Source organism: Lagenorhynchus albirostris, chromosome 17 (genome assembly GCF_949774975.1).
Source record: "Lagenorhynchus albirostris chromosome 17, mLagAlb1.1, whole genome shotgun sequence".
NCBI classification, from domain to species: Eukaryota; Metazoa; Chordata; class Mammalia; order Artiodactyla; family Delphinidae; genus Lagenorhynchus; species Lagenorhynchus albirostris.
In genome coordinates this window covers 47,846,620-47,869,508 of record NC_083111.1, presented here as the reverse complement: position 1 = coordinate 47,869,508, position 22,889 = coordinate 47,846,620, and the positions used below count along the sequence as shown (strand labels likewise).

Genomic DNA, 22,889 nt, shown 5'->3' with positions numbered 1-22,889 from the left:
GATTTTTGAGGCTGGTGGTTCATTTTTCTTGTCTTGGTCTTCTTGGTCTTTAGGATTGATTAATGAACTCTAGAGGTTTCACATTATGTAAGTGGTCCTAACTTCCTCTGTTAGGGTTAGTGCCCCCCCATTTTAATTTTATACCTACTTTTATAAGAAGTAATATTCTAAAAATACAACTGATATAGTATATATTTTTAACATCTTTATTGGAGTATAATTGCTTTACAACTGATATAGTATATTTATTGAATTTATATTCATTTGTAGGAGAAAATGCTGAGAAGCTCTTGCAGTTCAAGCGTTGGTTCTGGTCAATTGTAGAGAAGATGAGCATGACAGAACGACAAGATCTTGTAAGTTAAGTTTCACAAGATTTGTAGAAGAAAATGTAAAAACCTTAAATACTATGTATGACGGCGTTTTGTTTTCAATTTGTAATGGTTGGTCATTTTAATTTTGGCTAAGAAAATTATTGAAGGTCAAATAAAAGGCAGTTTTGTTTCTCTACTCTAGAACAGAAGTATGAGTAAAACTGTAAGCAGAGTGAAGTACATCTTAGCTATTAAAATGCCATCCTTAGTCCCAGAAGATAATACTAGCTTATTGTTGAGACATGTTTTTGCCCCTATAGTGCTTATATATGCTAGCAGCCTCTTTTGTACATCCTTAATCTTTTTGCCTAGCAGCAAATCTTTGCAAAATTTTTGAATAGTATCTTAATTGCTCTGTATACTATGAATAGAATAGCTTAATTATGAGTACTACATATCTGATTTTAATCTTATTATTAACTTAGAATCATAAATTAGATGATATAAACTTTGATTATATTGAAAAGTCTGTCAAGTCTGTGGAACCTATGTCCAACCTTGAGTATATCCAAGTCAACCTGTCCATTAACCTTGAAAGGCAGTCTAGACTTTCCTGTAGAAATTTGAGGGACATTCCTTACCCAGAAAATCTCACGAGATCCTTTCTATTCATATTCCTCATAGTTCCCTGTGACATTTCCCCTGTTGATGCAGCCTTAGTTCTCAGTATTCTAAACCAGACCTCCTATGGAATGTATAAAAATGATCCAATTTCTAGATATATCCCCCAGTTTCATTTGAGAGGGAGAAATAAGTTACTTGTGCATGAAAGCACAAAACTTGCTGTTTCCAATTTACCTGTAATTCAGGCAGTAACTTTTTTTTTGTGGGGAAGGGGTCGTGCATTTAGCATTCCTTCATCTTGACATGGCCCCAAGAGCCTTCCAGTATTTCTCCACTATAGCAAGACAGGTTGTCCAGCAGTCCTAGCTGTCAGCTGGGTTTTGTTCTTGGCTTAGCCATATGGTAGTTTCCTAGGTTGCTCCCTAGGTTGATTCCATATAATTCCATGTACTTTGACTTTCCCGATCTTGTGGACCAACCCCAAAGTCCCTACTAATGCTAATACCATATCTGTCCCTGTTGGCTTTAGGAGTACCTGATAATGTAATTAGGGTTCTTGAGTCAATCTTCGGATTCAGAGCAAAACCAATACATCCTCAGTGCAGTCGGTCAAGTTAAGTCTCACTGCATTTCTGCCTTCTACTGGAAGAGAAAGCTGTTAACTATTCAGTCTTTTATGAGAGAGAATTTCCCTCTGTAGGGGCCTCAAAATGTCTTAGCAGTAGCTTTAATTTGTGAGCTTTACTCTTTAAACTCCTGTTATACCAAGGTGTCTTTTACCTCCTCCTCTTCCCCTTCCCCTTTTGGGAGGTTATCCTTCACATATTGTTGGGTTTTTCCTTATGTGTCTCAAGGACAGAATATAACAGCGTTTCCTAAACTGTTTTCCCTTGAATTATTAGTCCCAGGATTGTGGGGTAAGACTACATAGTTTATTTCCCTCTTGGAGAGTCACAGGTCACTAGTAAAAGTTCTGAGAAGTCCTCTGGTATTTATTTCTCTTCCTCTAACTTCTTGGAGGTCTAGCGATGTAGTCATCTGTCTGGTTAATCATATTTATCCTTGGAGAAACACTTTAAGTTTGTTTTTTACCTGTAAAATGAGTAGATTGGGCCAGCTTTACCTCTACAGTACCTTCCAGCTCTTTTATAGTTCTTTGAAGATTTTGGAGACCCTGACACAGAGGTTTTTTTTCCTGCCTCCTTCTGTAGAATTCTAGATGAGATTTCTCACAAAACTATGCTTCAGGAAATAGTTTAGGTTTCCTAGTCATTCTGGGATAATGAATATATTTTGTCTGTTTAGTTGTACACTATAAATGCAAGATTTTAAAAGCTTTACCTTAAGAGAGGAATGGTATGTATTAATGAAAATATTTCAGGAAAGTATATCTTTGGTTATCATATTTAAAGAAAAAGTAATTTATGGTATATTACACAAATTAGATGCATTTTAAAACTCAATGTTGGGACTTCCCTGGCAGTCCAGTGGTTAAGATTTTGCCTTCCAGTGTGCGGGGTGCGGATTCGATCCCTGGTCGGGGAGCTAAGATCCCACATACCTCGGGGCCAAAAAACCAAAACATAAAGCAGAAGCAATATTGTAACAAATTCAATAAAGACTTTAAAAATGGTCCCCATCCCCCACCAAAAAAAAAAATCTAAAAAAAACCCCAGATATGTTAACATGGCTTATTGCATGGATTTTGATGTACAGTAGATGCTGTCGAACACTTAATTACTATTATAAAATTATTATGTATCACAATGGACCACTGAAAATACTGGGGGTTTTTTTGCAGTATGTGGGCCTCTTACTGCTGTGGCCTCTCCCGTGGTGGAGCACAGGCTCCGGATGCGCAGGCTCAGTGGCCATGGCTCACGGGCCCAGCCGCTCCGCGGCATGTGGGATCTTCCCGGACCGGGGCACGAACCCATGTCCCCTGCATCGGCAGACGGACTCTCAACCACTGTGCCACCAGGGAAGCCCCTGGGTTGTTTTGCTAGTAGATAAAATACAAAATAACTTAGATAACCTCTGTGAATCTTGAACCTTTTTTGGAGACCTTGTACCTTATTAACACTAAGGGATACTCTGTGGAACTTAGCAACTGGAAAGGCCCTTAGAGAGCATTTAGTCCAATAGCCTCACGTTACAGATGAGAAACTGAGGCAATGAAACATAGTCACTTTTCTACATACCTGACATTTTTTTCTCTTCTGACCCTGAACCTTTCCTTTTTTTTTTTTTTTTTGCGGTACTCAGGCCTCTCACTGTTGTGGCCTCTCCCGTTACGGAGCACAAGCTCCGGACGCGCAGGCTCAGCGGCCATGGCTCACGGGCCGAGCCGCTCCGCGGCATGTGGGATCTTCCCGGACCAGGGCACAAACCCGTGTCCCCTGCATCGGCAGGCAGACTCTCAACCACTGCGCCACTAGGGAAGCCCTGAACCTTTCCTTTTTTATACAAGAAATAAATTTAAAACCCAGTTCAAAATAATACCCCTTCGTAGGTTTTAACACAAGAATGGGGCTCTATGTATATATTGCCAGAGTTAAGGGTTGAATGTTAATCTTTTAAAAGCCAAACTTGTAATTATTATACTCCTGTTTAGGTTTACTTTTGGACATCAAGTCCATCATTACCAGCCAGTGAAGAAGGATTTCAGCCTATGCCCTCCATCACAATAAGACCACCAGATGACCAACATCTTCCTACTGCAAATACTTGCATTTCTCGACTTTATGTCCCACTCTATTCCTCTAAACAGATTCTCAAACAGAAATTGCTACTCGCCATTAAGACCAAGAATTTTGGTTTTGTGTAGAGTATAAAAAGTGTGTACTGCTGTGTAATATTACTAGCTTATTTTGTAGATTTTTTTCCATTTGTCTATAAAAGTTTATGAAAGTTAATGCTGTCACACCCTGTGGTGGTATCTTAAAGAGATTAAATGCAAACATTCCTTGCTGAGTTTGTAGCTTAAAGGCCTGAGGAGCACTAGCAATATTTCACTGTAATGGTTTGCTAGTCAGCGACTTCTGGGTCTAACCCCAGCCAAAGATGACAGCAGAACAACATAATTTACACTGTGATTTATCTTTTTGCTGAGGGGAAAAAATGTAAAATGTTCTGAAAATTCACTGCTGCCTTTGTGGAAAGTGTTTCAGCAAAGGTTCTTGTATAGCGGGAATAGGGAATTTCAAAATAAAAAATTAAGTATGTTCTGTGTTTTCATTTTAACTTTTTTTATGGTGTTTAGTTTGTGGTTGGCTGCAACTGTGTATCCTGTATATGGAACTTGTAAAAAAAAAAAAGTTCTGAACATTCAGATCTTAGAGATGAATCACTTTTACCTATAAAAACCACTTTTATTGCAGTTTGACTGCATTGAGCTCTAGGATATTAAATGATATCACTAATATTTTGCATGTAATTTGTTCATTTGAGTGAGGGCACTTTTTTGTACATATGATGGGGGCCAATGCACAATACTTTATCACAATCAACTTTTTCCTTTGTATCCCTATTTCAATGAGCAGTCAAGTCAGGTGTACTGCACTTCAGTTCTAACTAGACATTTGTACTAAGGCATTTCAGTTATGTAAACTCAGCCTGGGCACTTTCTGATAACTGTAAAATGTTTTATAAGATCATGATTATTGAAGATAAATTTTGGAAAATTTTAAATGTTCGTGAGCAGCTTAACTACTTTTGTATCTAGCCTTTTTTAAGTATCTTGTTACATTTACTTTTTTAAATAAAGAAATTACAGAAGAAATGTCAAGTAATACTGAAGAAACAGTTTTTATTTATGTAGTTGTACATTTTTAAACTAAGGGCGATATACCGACATGGTTATGTGCATAAAAATTTTGATTTAAAGAACTGAATGTACACATGGACTATAAGAAACAGAAGAAAATCAGTCCACATTTTACAGTTAGCAGAGAATCCTGAATGGCACTGGCCAGGCCACTTTTTCTTTTTACAAATGGGGGAAGAAGTAAAGTGAGCCTTACTTGGCATAGGAAGTTACTTCACTTATATTTGATAACTAAGTGAGAGGTTCTTTTTGATGACCTATTAATTATGTAGCTTAGGACCATTATCTCTGAATTCTTGTGGTTTTAGTAGCTTTATTCAATGGCATAATAAGGAACACTGTTTTCTTCACCATGTCTTCAGTAAAGTGACTTAAACCAGTCACTTTACATATTGAAAATGAGGAGAGAAATTCTCTGGAGTCTTTCCTACCTTTCATTTCCTTTATAGGACTCCTGGCCTTTGGGATGTTTTTCACATTCAAAGGCACTATGCTTTATTTTATATATATATATATATATATATATACACACACACACACACACACACATATATGTTATATATGTTATATATATATATATATAAAACTTCCTTCAGAAGACTGAACCATGTGATATTTTCAGCCCTGCTGACACAATAAATATTAAAAACTAAAGTGACAGTAGTAAAATTCATTATATTACTTAAAACATACACAACATAAGATGTATGAGATGTGTAAATTAACCAACGGTTACTTTACAAAATGAGACATTGATTTTTATGTCTAAATGCTATTTCTGAATAAATGAAATAGTAATTAGAGTAAGAGCTGATTTTCATCGATGTGTCTGAAAGAGAAAAACTGTATGCACATGATGGAATTGATAAAATATTAAATGAAAACAAACTAGATATGATTAGGACATTTGAAACCCTAATTGTGAACTTATTTTTAATAGTTATTGAAAGAATGAAAGTATTTAAAATAATGCACAATGTCTTAAAGTCTTCCTAAATCAAAATTTTGGTTAAAATGCTTTTAGAAATATTAAAAGCAGAGGTTTTTTTTTTTTTTTAAAGTAAAGCATAAAATGGTTCTAAATGTAAAATAAAGTCATGTAAAATAAAGTTCTCTTTTGGTCTTGTTTAGTGATTAAATCTAATGGACTTGAAAACAAATTTAGGAATAGAAGACCAAGAATGAACTTTACTGAAGGTTTTCAAAGTTTTGCTACTTTTATTTCTTTCCCCTGAATTATCTGAATATCAAGACTACCCAGTATAAATGGCTTCCTGGGGCATACTTGAGAGGATTTTTAAATAGCATAATTTCACTATTTAGTACTTGCCCCTGAAGATACGATTTCTCTCCTAAATATATTATTTTTGTGTGTTTAGAGGTAGTCAGCATTATCTAGGTCTAAACTCAAGCTGAGATCTTCCCTTGAGGCAGTAGTTCTTATGCTTCTGAATGTGATTCTCTTGTGCTTGTTAATAGAGATTCCTAAGCTTTGCTCATCCTCTCAATCACATTCTGATTCAGTAACTCATAAGTAGAGAACAGAAATCTTTATTCTTAACAGCATCCCAGGTGATTTCTGAAACACTTCCCAAAGAGCATTCCTTTTTTTCATGAATATAAAGCCCCCTCTTGGTAAACGCCCCAGAGCCAAACCTTTCCTTCTTAAAACCTATGGAAAGGTAATTCTGTTAATCATCTACTCCTGGATTAGGTTCTTCCTCCTGTGCCTGGGTAGTGATTGAAAATATTTTCAATGTTTACATTAACCTAAGTAGGTAGGTATGAACATAGAGATTAATTCTTCTCTAAACACCGTTTGATTAATGTAGAAATGTATTTTAAATGTGACATGTTTACTCATTTCAAAATACCTTGGATTAAATATAAGCAAAGAATCTTATGTTACCTCCTGAGATTCAAAAAAAATTACTGGATTGTTACCACTGCAAACATGAAGTTTCTCTTAATTTTATTGAGTATTTACTATGTGTTAGGCAGTTTGTTAAGTGCTTTACTGTATTTCATTTTATCCTGAGATAGGCACTATTACCATCCTCACAGATAGGAAACTCGACACATTAAAACTTTTGCTCAAGGTTACACAGCTGGTAAGTGCTGAAGTGAGATGTCTCCAGGCATCCTGGAGCTTGCATTCCTGAACATTGGGCTACACTATTTTGTGGAAGATACGATTATAATTGAGTTGGTTATTAAAGGTCCTGAGCACCCAATTCCAGTACGTAGGTGTGTGTGTATGGAGGGAGGTTCCCCCATACCACCAAGCAATGCACAGTTCAACTCAATTCTGACACTATCTACCTGGAGATAGCATCAGATTCCACAGGTAAAGGGCTCAGTCCCACAAGACCCGCCCTCCACTTAAGAGCCAATTGCAGGGCTTCCCTGGTGGCGCAGTGGTTGAGAGTCTGCCTGCCGATGCAGGGGACACAGGTTCGTGCCCCGGTCCGGGAAGATCCCACATGCCATGGAGCGGTTGGGCCCGTGAGCCATGGCCGCTGGGCCTGCACATCTGGAGCCTGTGCTCCGCAATGGGAGAGGCCGCAACAGTGAGAGGCCCGCGTAACGCAAAAAAAAAAAAAAAAAAGCCAATTGCAAGCCCAAGTTGTTAACTATACTTCTGACTGGCTATATAAATCAGAGGTTCCCATGACTCTCCTTGGGTTTGATTAATTTGCTGAAGCGGCTCATAGAACTCGAACATTTTACTTATTAGGTCACTGGTTTATTATAAAAGGATGTAACTTAGGAACAGCCAGATGGAAGATAAACACTGGGCAAAGCATGGGGAAAGGGTGTGGAGCTTCCATGTCCTCTCCCTACATCTACACGTGTTCACCAACGCTGAAGCTCTCTGAACCCTGCCTATCTGGGTTTTTATGGAGGCCTCATTTCACAGGTATGATTGACTAAATCATTGACCACTGGTGATTGATTCAACCTCCAGTCCCTCTCCCTGCATAGAGGTGGGGGTGGGACTGAAAGTTCCAACCCAGTCAAGGTTGGTTCCCCTGGCAACCAGCCCCCATCCTTATGAGTGGTCCAAAAGTCACCTCATTAACATAACAAAAGCAACATTGTTCTCATCACTTAGAAAATTCTGAGGGTTTGGGGAGCTCTGCACCAGAAACGGAATAAAGACCAAATATGTACTGCTTATTATAAATCACAATATCAGTCATAGAATAATGAAATACTCCAATGAGAGTCTGGCTGATTATGAAAAGGCAGAGTGATTCATATATTTTTTGCTAAAGATTTCTAAGAAAAACTTTTGTCTTTTAGTAACTTCCCCTGAGAATAATAAGAACTCTGAAGATCTGTGAATTTTCTAAAATCAACCATGGTACCTACTTTTAAGTCTTAAAAAATGAAAAGCACCATACATAATGAAAAACTAACTTCTTGTTTGCAAGTTTTCTCATGAGTTGAAACGAGCTGCTTTCTCTAAAATAGTAAATGTCTTTCATGGGTAAAATAATTTTCTGAATCTCTTTCAGAATGTATTTTTGATTATTTCTAGTTGCTGAACTGGATTCTTTGAATCAATAGTTTGCATTTTTACGTAGTGCATGTAGGTACATGCAGGAACTCTTCGGGAAAAAGAGCAGGCTGTGTATTTCTGTTTGAAATGCTTTCTTCAAGGGGAAGATGAAATTTGACTATTTATGAAGATTAAATGCACTGTCTATTGCAAAATTATGGCATAGTTCTGTTTACATTTGAGTATTACGAATTAGCCCTAGGAAAGTAACTTTGTAAAACAAAGTGTCAAGCTCTCAGGTAAAAATTTTCAGATTGTGTAATGAAATCATAAGGTACTGTTTACTGCTTATAGAAATGGAAGGCTTATGTGATCATTTTTTACACATTTATTTAGTACCTTTAAATAACAAATACCTAAATTTGTGTTATGTTTCATTAAGAATTCTGCCCACCTAAAAACCATAAGAATCCTCTCAATTACCAAGAAATGGATTGGGGTGGGGAAGAGTGAGTAAAAATAGTGCTAACGGCTGTGTCAAAAAACAGGCACCAAAATCTAAGTACAATAATGAAAGCAGAGGCTTTGATTCCTAGAATGTTTGATCATTGGGTTTCTGCTTCACGACAGATTAGAAATGGCAAATTAGGATCAAGGAAGCTAGCAAACATTCAAAAAGTAGAATGGAGCCATTTAATGTAGAAACATTTGGTAGTACCCGGTCTGAAAATCTGAATACTGCAAACAATGTATCTGCTACACAGATGACATGGCAGGAGACCCATCCAATTCAAAAACAGCACCCAAGACTAACATTTATCAATACTTCAGCTCAGGATGACTATTCATTTCACTAAAAATGTCTGTATACACTGGAAAAAGGCAGAGAAGCATGCATTTTGTTTTAAAAGATACAAAGTTGGTAAGGTTTAGGATGTCAAATGAAATTCTGTAACCTGAAATACAGGGCCTGGAACAAAGTAAGCACTCATATATGTGTTGAATGAAAGAAATAATTTATTCCTTAAAGGCTTCTAATAGATAAGGAACTACTGTATTATTTACAATTAGTGAGGTAGTAAAGCAAGATAGAGAAAAGCTTGTCTTGGATAGGTATGTAAGTTTTCTTGATCATATGAACTTTCTGGAAGCATCTTAAAGATTGTAAAACAGATTCTATTAATTTTTAAATAAAATTTTAGCAGAACTACCTTGGAACATTAAATAAGGGAGGCAAAAACTTACTGATATTTCAAGGTACAGCAGCTGAAGGTTTAAGTGATTTGGGAAAGTGAAAGAGGAGAACCAAGATTTTCATACAATTTTTGTCATTCTGCACTTTTCCGCTACCACAATGCCGTAGACTTCTGAAAGCTCATGAGAATAACAAAGAACTCCTAGCCATTGCTTTCCTACAGCTATGACTTTACCTTTAAAGCTCAGAGGCACAGGTGTAATTCCCACCATTCTTGGTCCATGCATTATCTGAAACTAGTTCACTCGCTTGTTGTCTAACTTCTCCAGTAACCTCAAGAGCAGAGACCATCAGAAACTATCCTTGTTTACTTCTTTTAAACCCAGTGCTTAGAATGGTGCCTGGCTCAAATATAATTTATGAATCAATAAATTATCTAGGAGGGGAAGATGGCGGAAGAGTTAAGACGCGGAGATCACCTTCCTCCCCACAGATACACCAGAAATGCATCTACACGTGGAACAACTCCCACAGAACACCTACTGAATAATGGCAGATAACCTCACACCTCCAAAAAGGCAAGAAACTCCCCACGTACCTGGGTAGGGCAAAAGGAAAAAAGAAAGAACAGAGACAAGGGAATAGGGACGGGACCGGCACCAGTGGGAGGGAGATGTGAAGGAGGAAAGGTTTCCACACACTGGGAAGCCCCTTTGCGGGCGGAGACTGCGGGTGGCGGAGAGGAGAGGGGAGCTTCCGCGCCGCGGAGGAGAACACAGCAGCAGGGTGCGGAGGGCAAAGCGGGGAGATTGCCGCACAGAGGATCGGTGCCGACCCGCACTCACCAGCCTGAGAGGCTTGTGTGCTCACCCGGGGGGCGGGCGGGGCTGCGAGCTGAGGCTTGGGCTTTGATCAGAGGCAGGGGGAGGACTGGGGTTGACGGGGTAAACACAGCCTGAAGGGGTTATGCACCACGGCTGGCCGGGAGGGAGGCGGGGGAAAAGGTCTGGAGGTGCCTACGAGGCAAGAGATTTTTTCTTCCCTCTTTGTTTCCTGGTGTGCGAGGAGAGGGGATTAAGAGCGCTGCTTAAAGGAACTCCAGAGACGGGCGCGAGCCGCAGCTAAAAGCGCGGACCCCAGAGACGGGCGGGAGACGCTAAGGCTGCTGCTGCCACGACCAAGGGGCCTGTGTGTGAGCACAGGTCACTCTCCACACCCCTCTTCCGGGAAGCCTGTGCTGCCCGCCACTGCCAGGTTCCCGGGATCCAGGGATAACTTCCCCGGGAGAACACAAGGCAGGCCTCAGGCTGGTGCAACGTCATGCCGGCCTCTGCCGCCGCAGGCTCGTCCCGCACTCCGCGCCCCTCCCTCTCCCCGGCCTGAGTGAGCCAGAGCCCCTGAATCAGCGGCTCCTTTAACCCTGTCCTGTCTCAGTGAAAAACAGACGCCCTCCATCGACCTACATGCAGAGGCGGGACCAAATCCAAAGCTGAGCCCCTGGGAGCTGTGAGAACAAAGAAGTGAAAGGGGAATCTCTCCCAGCAGCCTCAGAAGCAGTGGATTAAAGCTCCACAATCAACTTGATGTACCCTGCATCTGTGGAATACATGAATAGACAACGAATCACCCCAAATTGAGGAGGTGGACTTTGAGAGCAAGATTTATGGTTTTTTCCCCTTTTCCTCTTTTTGTGAGTGTGTATGTGTATGCTTCTGTGTGAGATTTTGTCTGTATAGCTTTGCTTCCACCATTTGTCCTAGGGTTCTATCCGTCCGTTTTTTTAACTTTTTTTCTTAATAATTAATTTTAATAACTTTATATTACTTTATCTTCTTTCGTTCTTTCTTTCCTTCCTTCCTTCCCTCCATCCTTTAGACAACGAATCATCCCAAAATTGAGGAGGTGGATTTTGAGAGCAAGATTTATGATTTTTTCCAAACCTTTTCCTCTTTTTGTGAGTGTGTATGTGTACACTTCTGTGTGAGAGTTTGTCTGTACAGCTTTGCTTCCACCATTTGTCCTAAGGTTCTATCCATCCATTTTTGTTTTTAATTTTTTTCTTAATAATTATTTTTTAATTTAATAACTTTATTATATTTTACTTTATTTTACTTTATCTTTTTTCCTTCCTTCCCTCTGTCCTTCCTTCCTCCCACCGTCCCTCCCTCCCTCCCCACTCCTTTCTTTCTTTCTTTCCTTCTTCCTTCCTTCCCTCCTTTCTCCCTATCTTCCTTCCTTCCTTCCTTCTTCTACTAATTCCTTCTCTCTACTTTTTCTCCTTTTATTCTGAGCCGTGTGGATGAAAGGCTCTTGGTGCTGCAGCCAGGAGTCAGTGAGACCCAACTTCAGGACACTGGTCAACAAGAGACCTCCCAGCTCCACATAATATCAAGAGGCGAAAATCTCCCAGAGATCTCCATCTCAACACCAGCATTAGCCACTGGGGACAGACATCAACAACAATGGGAACTACGAACCTGCAGCCTGCAAAAAGGAGACCCCAAACACAGTCAGATAAGCAAAATGAGAAGACAAAAAAACACACAGCAGATGAAGGAGCAAGATAAAAACCTACCAGACCTAACAAATGAAGAGGAAATAGGCAGTCTACCTGAAAAAGAATTCAGAATAATGATAGTAAAGATGATCCAAAATCTTGGAAATAGACAAAATGCAAGAAACATTTAACAAGGACCTAGAAGAACTAAAGATGAATCAAACAATGATGAACAACACAATAAATAAAATGAAAAATACTCTAGATGGGATCAATAACAGAATAACAGACAGAAGAACGGATAAGTGACCTGGAAGATAAAATAGTGGAAATAACTATTGCAGAGCAGAACAAAGAAAAAAGAATGAAAAGAACTGAGGACAGTCTCAGAGACCTCTGGGACAACATTAAACGCACCAACATTCGAATTATAGGGGTTGCAGAAGAAGAAGAGAAAAAGAAAGGGACTGAGAAAATATTTGAAGAGATTATACTTGAAAACTTCCCTAATATGGAAAAGGAAATAGTTAATCAAGTCCAGGAAGCACAGAGAGTCCCATAAAGGATAAATTCAAGGAGAAATACGCCAAGACACATATTAATCAAACTGTCAAAAATTAAATACAAAGAAAGCATATTAAAAGCAGCAAGGGAAAAACAACAAATAACACACAAGGGAATCCCCATAAGGTTAACAGCCGATCTCTCAGCAGAAACTCTGCAAGCCAGAAGGGAGTGGCAGGACATACTGAAAGTGATGAAGGAGAAAAAACTGCAAACAAGATTACTCTACCTAGCAAGGATCTCATTCAGATTTGATGGAGAAATTAAAACCTTTACAGACAAGCAAAAGCTGAGAGAGTTCAGCACCACAAAACCAGCTTTACAACAAATGCTAAAGGAACTTCTCTAGGCAAGAAACACAACAGAAGGAAAAGACCTACAATAACAAACCCAAAACAATTAAGAAAATGGGAATAGGAACATACATATCGATAACCACCTTAAATGTAAATGGATTAAATGATCCCACCAAAAGACACAGATTGGCTAAATGGATACAAAAACAAGACCCATATATATGCTGTCTACAAGAGACCCACTTCAGACCTAGGGACACATACAGACTGAAAGTGAGGGGATGGAAAAAGATATTTCATGTAAATGGAAACCAAAAGAAACCTGGAGTAGCAATTTTCATATCAGACAAAATAGACTTTAAAATAAAGACTATTACAAGAGACAAAGAAGGAAACTACATAATGATCAAGGGATCGATCCAAGAAGAAGATATAACAATTGTAAATATTTATGCACCCAACATAGGAGCACCTCAATACATAAGGGAAATACTAACAGCCATAAAAGGTGAAATCGACAGTAACACATTCATAGTAGGGGACTTTAACACCCCACTTTCACCCATGGACAGATCATCCAAAATGAAAATAAATAGGGAAACACAGCTTTAAATGATACATTAAACAAGATGGACTTAATTGATATTTATAGGACATTCCATCCAAAAACAACAGAATACACATTTTTCTCAAGTGCTCATGGAACATTCTCCAGGATAGCTCGTATCTTGGGTCACAAATCAAGCCTTGGTAAATTTAACAAAATTGAAATTGTATCAAGTATCTTTTCCGACCACAACGCCATGAGACTAGATATCAATTACAGGAAAAGATCTGTATAAAATACAAACACGTGGAGGCTAAACAATACATTACTTAATAACGAAGTGATCACTGAAGAAATCAAAGAGGAAATAAAAAAATACCTAGAAACAAATGACAATGGAGACACGATGACCCAAAACCTATGGGATGCAGCAAAAGCAGTCCTAAGAGGGAAGTTTATAGCAATACAAGCCCACCTTAAGAAACAGGAAACATCTCGAATAAACAACCTAACCTTGCACCTAAAGCAATTAGAGAAAGAAGAACAAAAAACCCCAAAGTTAGCAGAAGGAAAGAAATCATAAAAATCAGATCAAAAATAAATGAAAAAGAAATGAAGGAAACGATAGCAAAGATCAATAAAACTAAAAGCTGGTTCTTTGAGAAGATAAACAAAATAGATAAACCATTAGCCAGACTCATCAAGAAAAAAAGGGAGAGGACTCAAATCAATAGAATTAGAAATGAAAAAGGAACAGTAACAACTGACACTACAGAAATACAAAAGATCATGAGAGATTACTACAAGCAAGTCTATGCCAATAAAATGGACAACCTGGAAAAAATGGACAAATTCTTAGAAATGCACAACCTGCCAAGACTGAATCAGGAAGAAATACAAAATAGGAACAGACCAATCACAAGCACTGAAATGGAAACTGTGATTAAAAATCTTCCAGCAAACAAAAGCCCAGGACCAGATGGCTTCACAGGCGAATTCTATCAAACATTTAGAGAAGAGCTAACACCTATTTTAGAGAAGAGCTAACACCTATCCTTCTCAAACTCTTCCAAAATACAGCACAGGGAGGAAAACTCCCAAATTCATTCTACAAGGCCACCATCACCTTGATACCAAAACCAGACAAGGATGTCACAAAGAAAGAAAACTACAGGCCAATATCACTGATGAACATAGATGCAAAAATCCTCAACAAAATACTAGCAAACAGAATCCAACAGCACATTAAAAGGATCATACACCATGATCAAGTGGGGTTTATTCCAGGAATGCAAGGACTCTTCAACATACGCAAATCAATCAATGTGATACAACATATTAATAAATTGAAGGAGAAAAACCATATGATCATCTCAATAGATGCAGAGAAAGCTTTCGAAAAAATTCAACACCCATTTATGAGAAAAACCCTCCAGAAAGTAGGCACAGAGGGAACTTTCCTCAACATAATAAAGGCCATATATGACAAACCCACAGCCAACATCGTCCTCAATGGTGAAAAACTGAAAGCATTTCCACTAAGATCAGGAACAAGACAAGGTTGCCCACTCTCACCACTCTTATTCAATATAGTTTTGGAAGTTTTAGCCACAGCAATCAGAGAAGAAAAGGAAATAAAAGGAATCCAAATCAGAAAAGCAGAAGTAAAGCTGTCACTGTTTGCAGATGACATGATACTATACAGAGAGAATCCTAAAGATGCTACCAGGAAACTACTAGAGCTAATCAATGAATTTGGTAAATGTGCAGGATCCAAAATTAATGCACAGAAATCTCTTGCATTCCTATACACTAACGGTGAAAAGTCTGAAAGAGAAATTAAGGAAACACTCCCATTTATCATGGCAACAAAAAGAATAAAGTATCTAGGAATAACGTACATAAGGAGACAAAAGATCTGTATGCAGAAAATTATAAGACACTGATGAAAGAAATTAATGATACAAATAGATGGAGAGATATACCATGTTCTTGGATTGGAGGAGTCAACACTGTGAAAATGACTCTACTACCCAGAGCAATCTACAGATTCAATGCAATCCCTATCAAACTACCACTGGCATTTTTCACAGAACTAGAACAAAAAATTTCACAATCTGTATGGAAACACAAAAGACCCCGAATAGCCAAAGCAATCTTGAGAATGAAACACGGAGCTGGAGGAATCAGGCTCCCTGACTTCAGACTATACTACAAAGCTACAATAATCAAGACAGTATGGTACTGGCACAAAAACAAAGATAGATCAATGGAACTGGATAGAAAGCCCAGAGATAAACCCACACACATATGGTCACCTTATCTTTGATAAAGGAGACAGGAATGTACAGTGGAGAAAGGACAGCCTCTTCAATAAGTGGTGCTGGGAAAACTGGACAGGTACATGTAAAAGTATGAGATTAGAACACTCCCTAGCACCACACACAAAAATAAGCTCAAAATAGATTAAAGACCTAAATATAAGGCCAGAAACTATCAAACTCTTAGAGGAAAATATGGGCAGAAAACTCTATGACATAAATCAGAGCAAGATCCTTTTTGACCCACCTCCTAGAGAAATGGAAATAAAAATAAACAAATGGGACCTAATGAAACTGAAAAGCTTTTGCACAGCAAAGGAAACCATAAACAAGACCAAAAGACAACCCTCAGAATGGGACAAAATATTTGCAAATGAAGCAACTGACAAAGGATTAATCTCCAAAATTTACAAGCAGCTCATGCAGCTCAATAACAAGAAATCAAACAACCCAATCTAAAAATGGGCAGAAGACCTAAATAGACATTTCTCCAAAGAAGATATACAGATTGCCAACAAACACATGAAAGAATGCTCAACATCATTAATCATTAGAGAAATGCAAATCAAAGATACAATGAGATATCATCTCACACTGGTCAGAATGGCCATCATCAAAAAATCTAGAAACAGAGGCTTCCGGGAAGATGGCGGAAGAGTAAGACGTGGAGATCACCTTCCTCCCCACAGATACACCAGAAATACATCTACACGTGGAACAACTCCTACAGAACACCTACTAAACGCTGGCAGAAGACCTCAGACCTCGCAAAAGGCAAGAAACGCCCCCACGTACCTGGGTAGGGCAAAAGAGAAAAGAATAAACAGAGACAAAATGACAGGGACGGGACCTGCACCAGTGGAGCAAGCTGTGAAGGAGGAAAGGTTTCCACACACTAGGAAGCCCCTTCGCAGGCAGAGACTGCGGATAGCGGAGGGGGAAGCTTCAGAGCCGCGGAGGGGAGCACAGCAACAGGGGTGCGGAGGGCAAAGCGGTGACATTCCCGCACAGAGGATCGGTGCCGACCGGCACTCATCAGCCCGAGCGGCTTGCCTGCTCACCCGCCGGGTTGGGCGGGGCTGGGAGTTGAGGCTTTGGCTTCGGCTTCAGTCAGAGCACAGGGAGAGGACTGGGGTTGGCGGCGTGAACACAGCCTGCAGGGGGTTACTGCGCCACGGCTAGCCGGGAGGGAGTCCAGGGAAAAGTCTGGACCTGCCGAAGAGGCAAGATAATTTTTCTTCTTTGTTTCCTGGTGGGCGAGAGAGGGGATTAAGAGCGCTGCTTGAAGGAGCTCCAGAGACGGGCGCGAGCCGCGGCTAACAGCGCTGACCCCAGGGACGGGCATGAGATGTTAAGGCTGCTGCTACCACCACCAAGAAGCATGTGTGCGAGCACACGTCACTATCCACACCCCGCTTTCGGGGAGCCTGTGCAGCCCGCCACTGCCAGGGTCCCGGAATCCAGGGACAACTCCCCCGGGAGAACGCAAGGCGGGCCTCAGGCTGGTGCAACGTCACACTGGCCTCTGCCACCACAGGCTCGTCCCGCACTCCGTGCAACTCCCTCCCCCCCGGCCTGAGTCAGCCAGAGCCTCAGAATCAGCGGCTCCTTTAACCCTGTCCCGTCTGAGCGAAGAACATACGCCCTCTGGCGACCTACACGCACAGGCGGGACCAAATCCAAAGCTGAGCCCTGGGAGCTGTGAGAACAAAGAAGAGAAAGAGGAATCTCTCCCAGCAGCCTCAGAAGCAATGGATTAAAGCTCCACAATCAACTTGATGTACCCTGCATCTGTGGAATACATGAATAGACAACGAATCACCCCAAATTGAGGAGGTGGACTTTGAGAGCAAGATTTATGGTTTTTTCCCCTTTTCCTCTTTTTGTGAGTGTGTATGTGTATGCTTCTGTGTGAGATTTTGTCTGTATAGCTTTGCTTCCACCATTTGTCCTAGGGTTCTATCCGTCCGTTTTTTTAACTTTTTTCTTAATAATTAATTTTAATAACTTTATATTACTTTATCTTCTTTCTTTCTTTCTTTCCTTCCTTCCTTCCCTCCCTCCTTTAGACAACGAATCATCCCAAAATTGAGGAGGTGGATTTTGAGAGCAAGATTTATGATTTTTTCCCCTTTTCCTCTTTTTGTGAGTGTGTATGAGCATGTTTCTGTGTGAGATTTTGTCTGTATAGCTTTGCTTCCACCATTTGTCCTAGGGTTATATCCGTCTTTTTTTTTTTACTTTAAGTTTTCTTTTTTCTTAATAATTATTTTTTTATTTTAATAACTTTATTATATTTTATTTTACTTTATTTTTCTTTATCTTCTTCCTTTCTTTTTTTCCTTCCTTCCCTCCTTCCTTCCTCCCTCCCTCCTCCCTCCTTTCTTTCTACTAATTCTTTCTAATTTTTCTCCCTTTTATTCTGAGCCGTGTGGATGAAAGGCTCTTGGTGCTGCAGCCAGGAGTCAGTGCTGTGCCTCTGAGGTGGGAGAGCCAACTTCAGGACACTGGTCCACAAGAGACCTCCCAGCTCCACATAACATCAAATGGCAAAAATCTCCCAGAGATCTCCATGTCAACACCAGCACCCAGCTTCACTCAATGACCATTAAGCTACAGTGCTGGACATCCTATGCTAAACTACTACCAAGACAGGAACACAACCCCACCCATTAGCAGAGAGGCTGCCTAAAATCATAATAAGGCCACAGACACCCCAAAACACACCACCCGACGTGGACCTGCCCAGCAGAAAGACAAGATCCAGCTTCATCCGCCAGAACACAGGCACTAGTCCCCTCCACCAGGAGGCCTACACAACACAATGAACCAACCTTAGCCACTGGGGACACACACCAAAAACAACGGAAACTATGAGCCTGCAGCCTGCAAAAAGGAGACCCCAAACACAGTCAGATAAGCAAAATGAGAAGACAAAAAAACACACAGCAGATGAAGGAGCAAGATGAAAACCCACCAGACCTAACAAATGAAGAGGAAATAGGCAGTCTACCTGAAAAAGAATTCAGAATAATGATAGTAAAGATGATCCAAAATCTTAGAAATAGAATAGACAAAATGCAAGAAACATTTAACAAGGACCTGGAAGAACTAAAGATGAAACAAACAACGATGAACAACACAATAAATGAAATAGCAGATCAATAGCAGAATAACTGAGGCAGAAGGACGGATAAGTGACCTGGAAGATAAAATAGTGGAAATAACTATTGCAGAGCAGAACAAAGAAAAAAGAATGAAAAGAACTGAGGACAGTCTCAGAGACCTCTGGGACAACATTAAATGCACCAACATTCGAATTATAGGGGTTCCAAAAGAAGAAGAGAAAAAAAGAAAGGGACGGAGAAGATATTTGAAGAGATTATAGTTGAAAACTTCCCTAATATGGGAAAGGAAATAGTTAATCAAGTCCAGGAAGCACAGAGAGTCCCATACAGGATAAATCCAAGGAGAAATACGCCAAGACACATATTAATCAAACTGTCAAAAATTAAATACAAAGAAAACATATTAAAAGCAGCAAGGGAAAAACAACAAATAACACACAAGGGAATCCCTATAAGGTTAACAGCTGATCTTTCAGCAGAAACTCTGCAAGCCAGAAGGGAGTGGCAGGACATATTTAAAGTGATGAAAGGGAAAATCCTACAACCAAGATTACTCTACCCAGCTAGGATCTCATTCCTATTTGATGGAGAAATTAAAACCTTTACAGACAAGCAAAAGCTGGGAGAGTTCAGCACCACCAAACCAGCTTTACAACAAACGCTAAAGGAACTTCTCTAGGCAAGAAACACAACAGAAGGAAAAGACCTACAATAACGAACCCAAAACAATTAAGAAAATGGTAATAGGAACATACATATCGATAATTACCTTAAATGTAAATAGACTAAATGCTCCCACCAAAAGACACAGATTGGATGAATGGAAACAAAGACAAGATCCATATATTTGCTGTCTACAAGAGACCCACTTCAGACCTAGAGACACATACAGACTGAGTAAGGGGATGGAAAAAGATATTTCATGCAAATGGAAACCAAAAGAAAGCTGGAGTAGCAATTTTCATATTAGACAAAATAGACTTTAAAATAAAGACTATTACAATAGACAAAGAAGGAAACTACATAATGATCAAGGGATCGATCCAAGAAGAAGATATAACAATTGTAAATATTTATGCACCCAACATAGGAGCACCTCAATACATAAGGGAAATACTAACAGCCATAAAAGGGGTATTCGACAGTAACACATTCATAGTAGGGGACTTTAACACCCCACTTTCACCCATGGACAGATCATCCAAAATGAAAATAAATAAGGAAACACGAGCTTTAAATGATACATTAAATAAGATGGACTTAATCGATATTTATAGGACATTCCATCCAAAAACAACAGAATACACATTTTTCTCAAGTGCTCATGGAACATTCTCCAGGATAGATCATATCTTGGGTCACAAATCAAGCCTTGGTAAATTTAAGAAAATTGAAATTCTATCAAGTACCTTTTCCGACCACAATGCTACGAGACTAGATATCAATTACAGGAAAAGATCTGTAAAACATACAAACACATGGAGGCTAAACAATACACTGCTTAATAACGAAGTGATCACTGAAGAAATCAAAGAGGAAATTTAAAAATACGTAGAAAGAAATGACAATGGAGACATGATGACCCAAAATCTATGGGATGCAGCAAAAGCAGTTCTAAGAGGGAAGTTTATAGCAATACAAGCCCACCTTAAGAAACAGGAAACATCTCGAATAAACAACCTAACCTTGCACCTAAAGCAATTAGAGAAAGAAGAACAAAAAAACCCCAAAGTTAGCAGAAGAAATCATAAAATTCAGATCAAAAATAAATGAAAAAGAAATGAAGGAAACGATAGCAAAGATCAATAAAACTAAAAGCTGGTTCTTTGAGAAGATAAAGAAAATTGATAAACCATTAGCCAGACTCATCAAGAAAAAAAGGGAGAAGACTCAAATCAATAGAATTAGAAATGAAAAAGGAACAGTAACTACTGAAACTGCAGAAATACAAAAGATCATGAGAGATTACTACAAGCAAGTCTATGCCAATAAAATGGACAACCTGGAAGAAACGGACAAATTCTTAGAAATGCACAACCTGCCAAGACTGAATCAGGAAGAAATAGAAAATATGAACAGACCAATCACAAGCACTGAAATGGAAACTGTGATTAAAAATCTTCCAACAAGCAAAGCCCAGGACCAGATAGCTTCACAGGCGAATTCTATCAAACATTTAGAGAAGAGCTAACACCTATCCTTCTCAAACTCTTCCAAAATATAGCAGAGAGGAACTCTCCCAAACTCATTCTACGAGGCCACGATCACCCTGATACCAAAACCAGACAAGGATGTCACAAAGAAAGAAAACTACATACAGGCCAATATCACTGATGAACATACATGCAAAAATCCTCAACAAAATACTAGCAAACAGAATCCAACAGCACATTAAAAGGATCATACACCATGATCAAGTGGGGTTTATTCCAGGAATGCAAGGATTCTTCAATATACGCAAATCAATCAACGTGATACACCATATTAACAAACTGAAGGAGAAAAACCATATGATCATCTCAATAGATGCAAAGAAAGCTTTCGAAAAAATTCAACACCCATTTATGATAAAAACCCTGCAGAAAGTAGGCATAGAGGGAACTTTCCTCAACATAAAGGCCATATATGACAAACCCACAGCCAACATCGTCCTCAATGGTGAAAAACTGAAAGCATTTCCACTAAGATCAGGAGCAAGACTAGGTTGCCCACTCTCACCACTCTTATTCAACAAGTTTTAGCCACAGCAATCAGAGAAGAAAAAGAAATAAAATGAATCTAAATCGGAGAAGAAGTAAAGCTGTCACTGTTTGCAGATGACATGATACTATACAGATAGAATCCTAAATATGCTGCCAGAAAACTGTAAGAGCTAATCAGTGAATTTGGTAAAGTAGCAAGATACAAAATTAATGCACAGAAATCTCTGGCATTCCTATACACTAATGATGAAAAATCTGAAAGTGAAATCAAGAAAACACTCCCATTTACCATTGCAACAAAAAGAATAAAGTATCTAGGAATAACCTATGTAAGGGGACAAAAGACCTGTATGCAGAAAATTATAAGACACTGATGAAAGAAATTAAAGATGATACAAATAGATGGAGAGATATACCATGTTCTTGGATTGGAAGAATCAACATTGTGAAAATGACCCTACTACCCAAAGCAATCTACAGATTCAATGCAATCCCTATCAAACGACCACTGGCATTTTTCACAGAACTAGAACAAAAAATTTCACAATTTGCATGGAAACACAAAAGACCTTGAATAGCCAAAGCAATCTTGAGAATGAAAAACGGAGCTGGAGGAATCAGGCTCCCTGACTTCAGACTATACTACAAAACTACAGTAATCAAGACAGTATGGTACTGGCACAAAAACAGAAAGATAGATCAATGGAACAGGATAGAAAGCCCAGAGATAAACCCACACACATATGGTCACCATATCTTTTTTTTTTTTTTTTTTTTTGCGGTACGCAGGCCTCTCACCATTGCGGCCACTCCCACCGTGGAGCACAGGCTCTGGATGCGCAGGCCCAGCGGCCCTGGCTCATGGGCCCAGCCGCTCCGCAGCATGTGGGATCTTCCTGGACCAGGGCATGAACCCACGTCCCCTGCATCAGCAGGTGGACTCCAAACCACTGTGCCACCAGGGAAGCCCGGTCACCTTATCTTTGATACAGGAGGCAGGAATGTACAGTGGAGAAAGGACAGTGTCTTCAAAAAGTGGTGCTGGGAAAACTGGACAAGTACATGTAAAAGTATGAGATTAGATCACTCCCTACCATACACAAAAATAAGCTCAAAATGGATTAAAGACCTAAATGTAAGGCCAGAAACTATCAAACTCTTAGAGGAAAACAGGCAGAACACTCTATGACATAAATCACAGTAAGATCCTTTTTGACCCACCTCCTAGAGAAATGGAAATAAAAACAAAAATAAACAAATGGGACCTAATGAAACTTCAAAGCTTTTGCACAGCAAAGGAAACCATAAGCAAGACCAATAGACAACCCTCAGAGTGGGAGAAAACATTTGCAAATGAAGCAACTGACAAA

General features: G+C 39.4%; 1 protein-coding gene across 7 annotated transcripts in view; it reads left to right on the top strand.

Moving 5' to 3' along the window:
* Positions 1-4,169, top strand: part of UBR5 (ubiquitin protein ligase E3 component n-recognin 5) — a 141,481-nt gene extending 137,312 nt beyond the window's left edge. For all 7 annotated transcript variants that reach the window (XM_060128609.1, XM_060128613.1, XM_060128612.1 and 4 more), the window contains 2 exons: positions 271-356; positions 3,553-4,169. In XM_060128609.1, the coding sequence (XP_059984592.1) occupies positions 271-356; positions 3,553-3,765 (299 nt within the window). In that variant the 3' untranslated portion in view covers positions 3,766-4,169. The remainder of the gene's footprint in view (positions 1-270; positions 357-3,552) is intronic.
* The last annotated feature ends 18,720 nt before the right edge of the window (positions 4,170-22,889 follow it).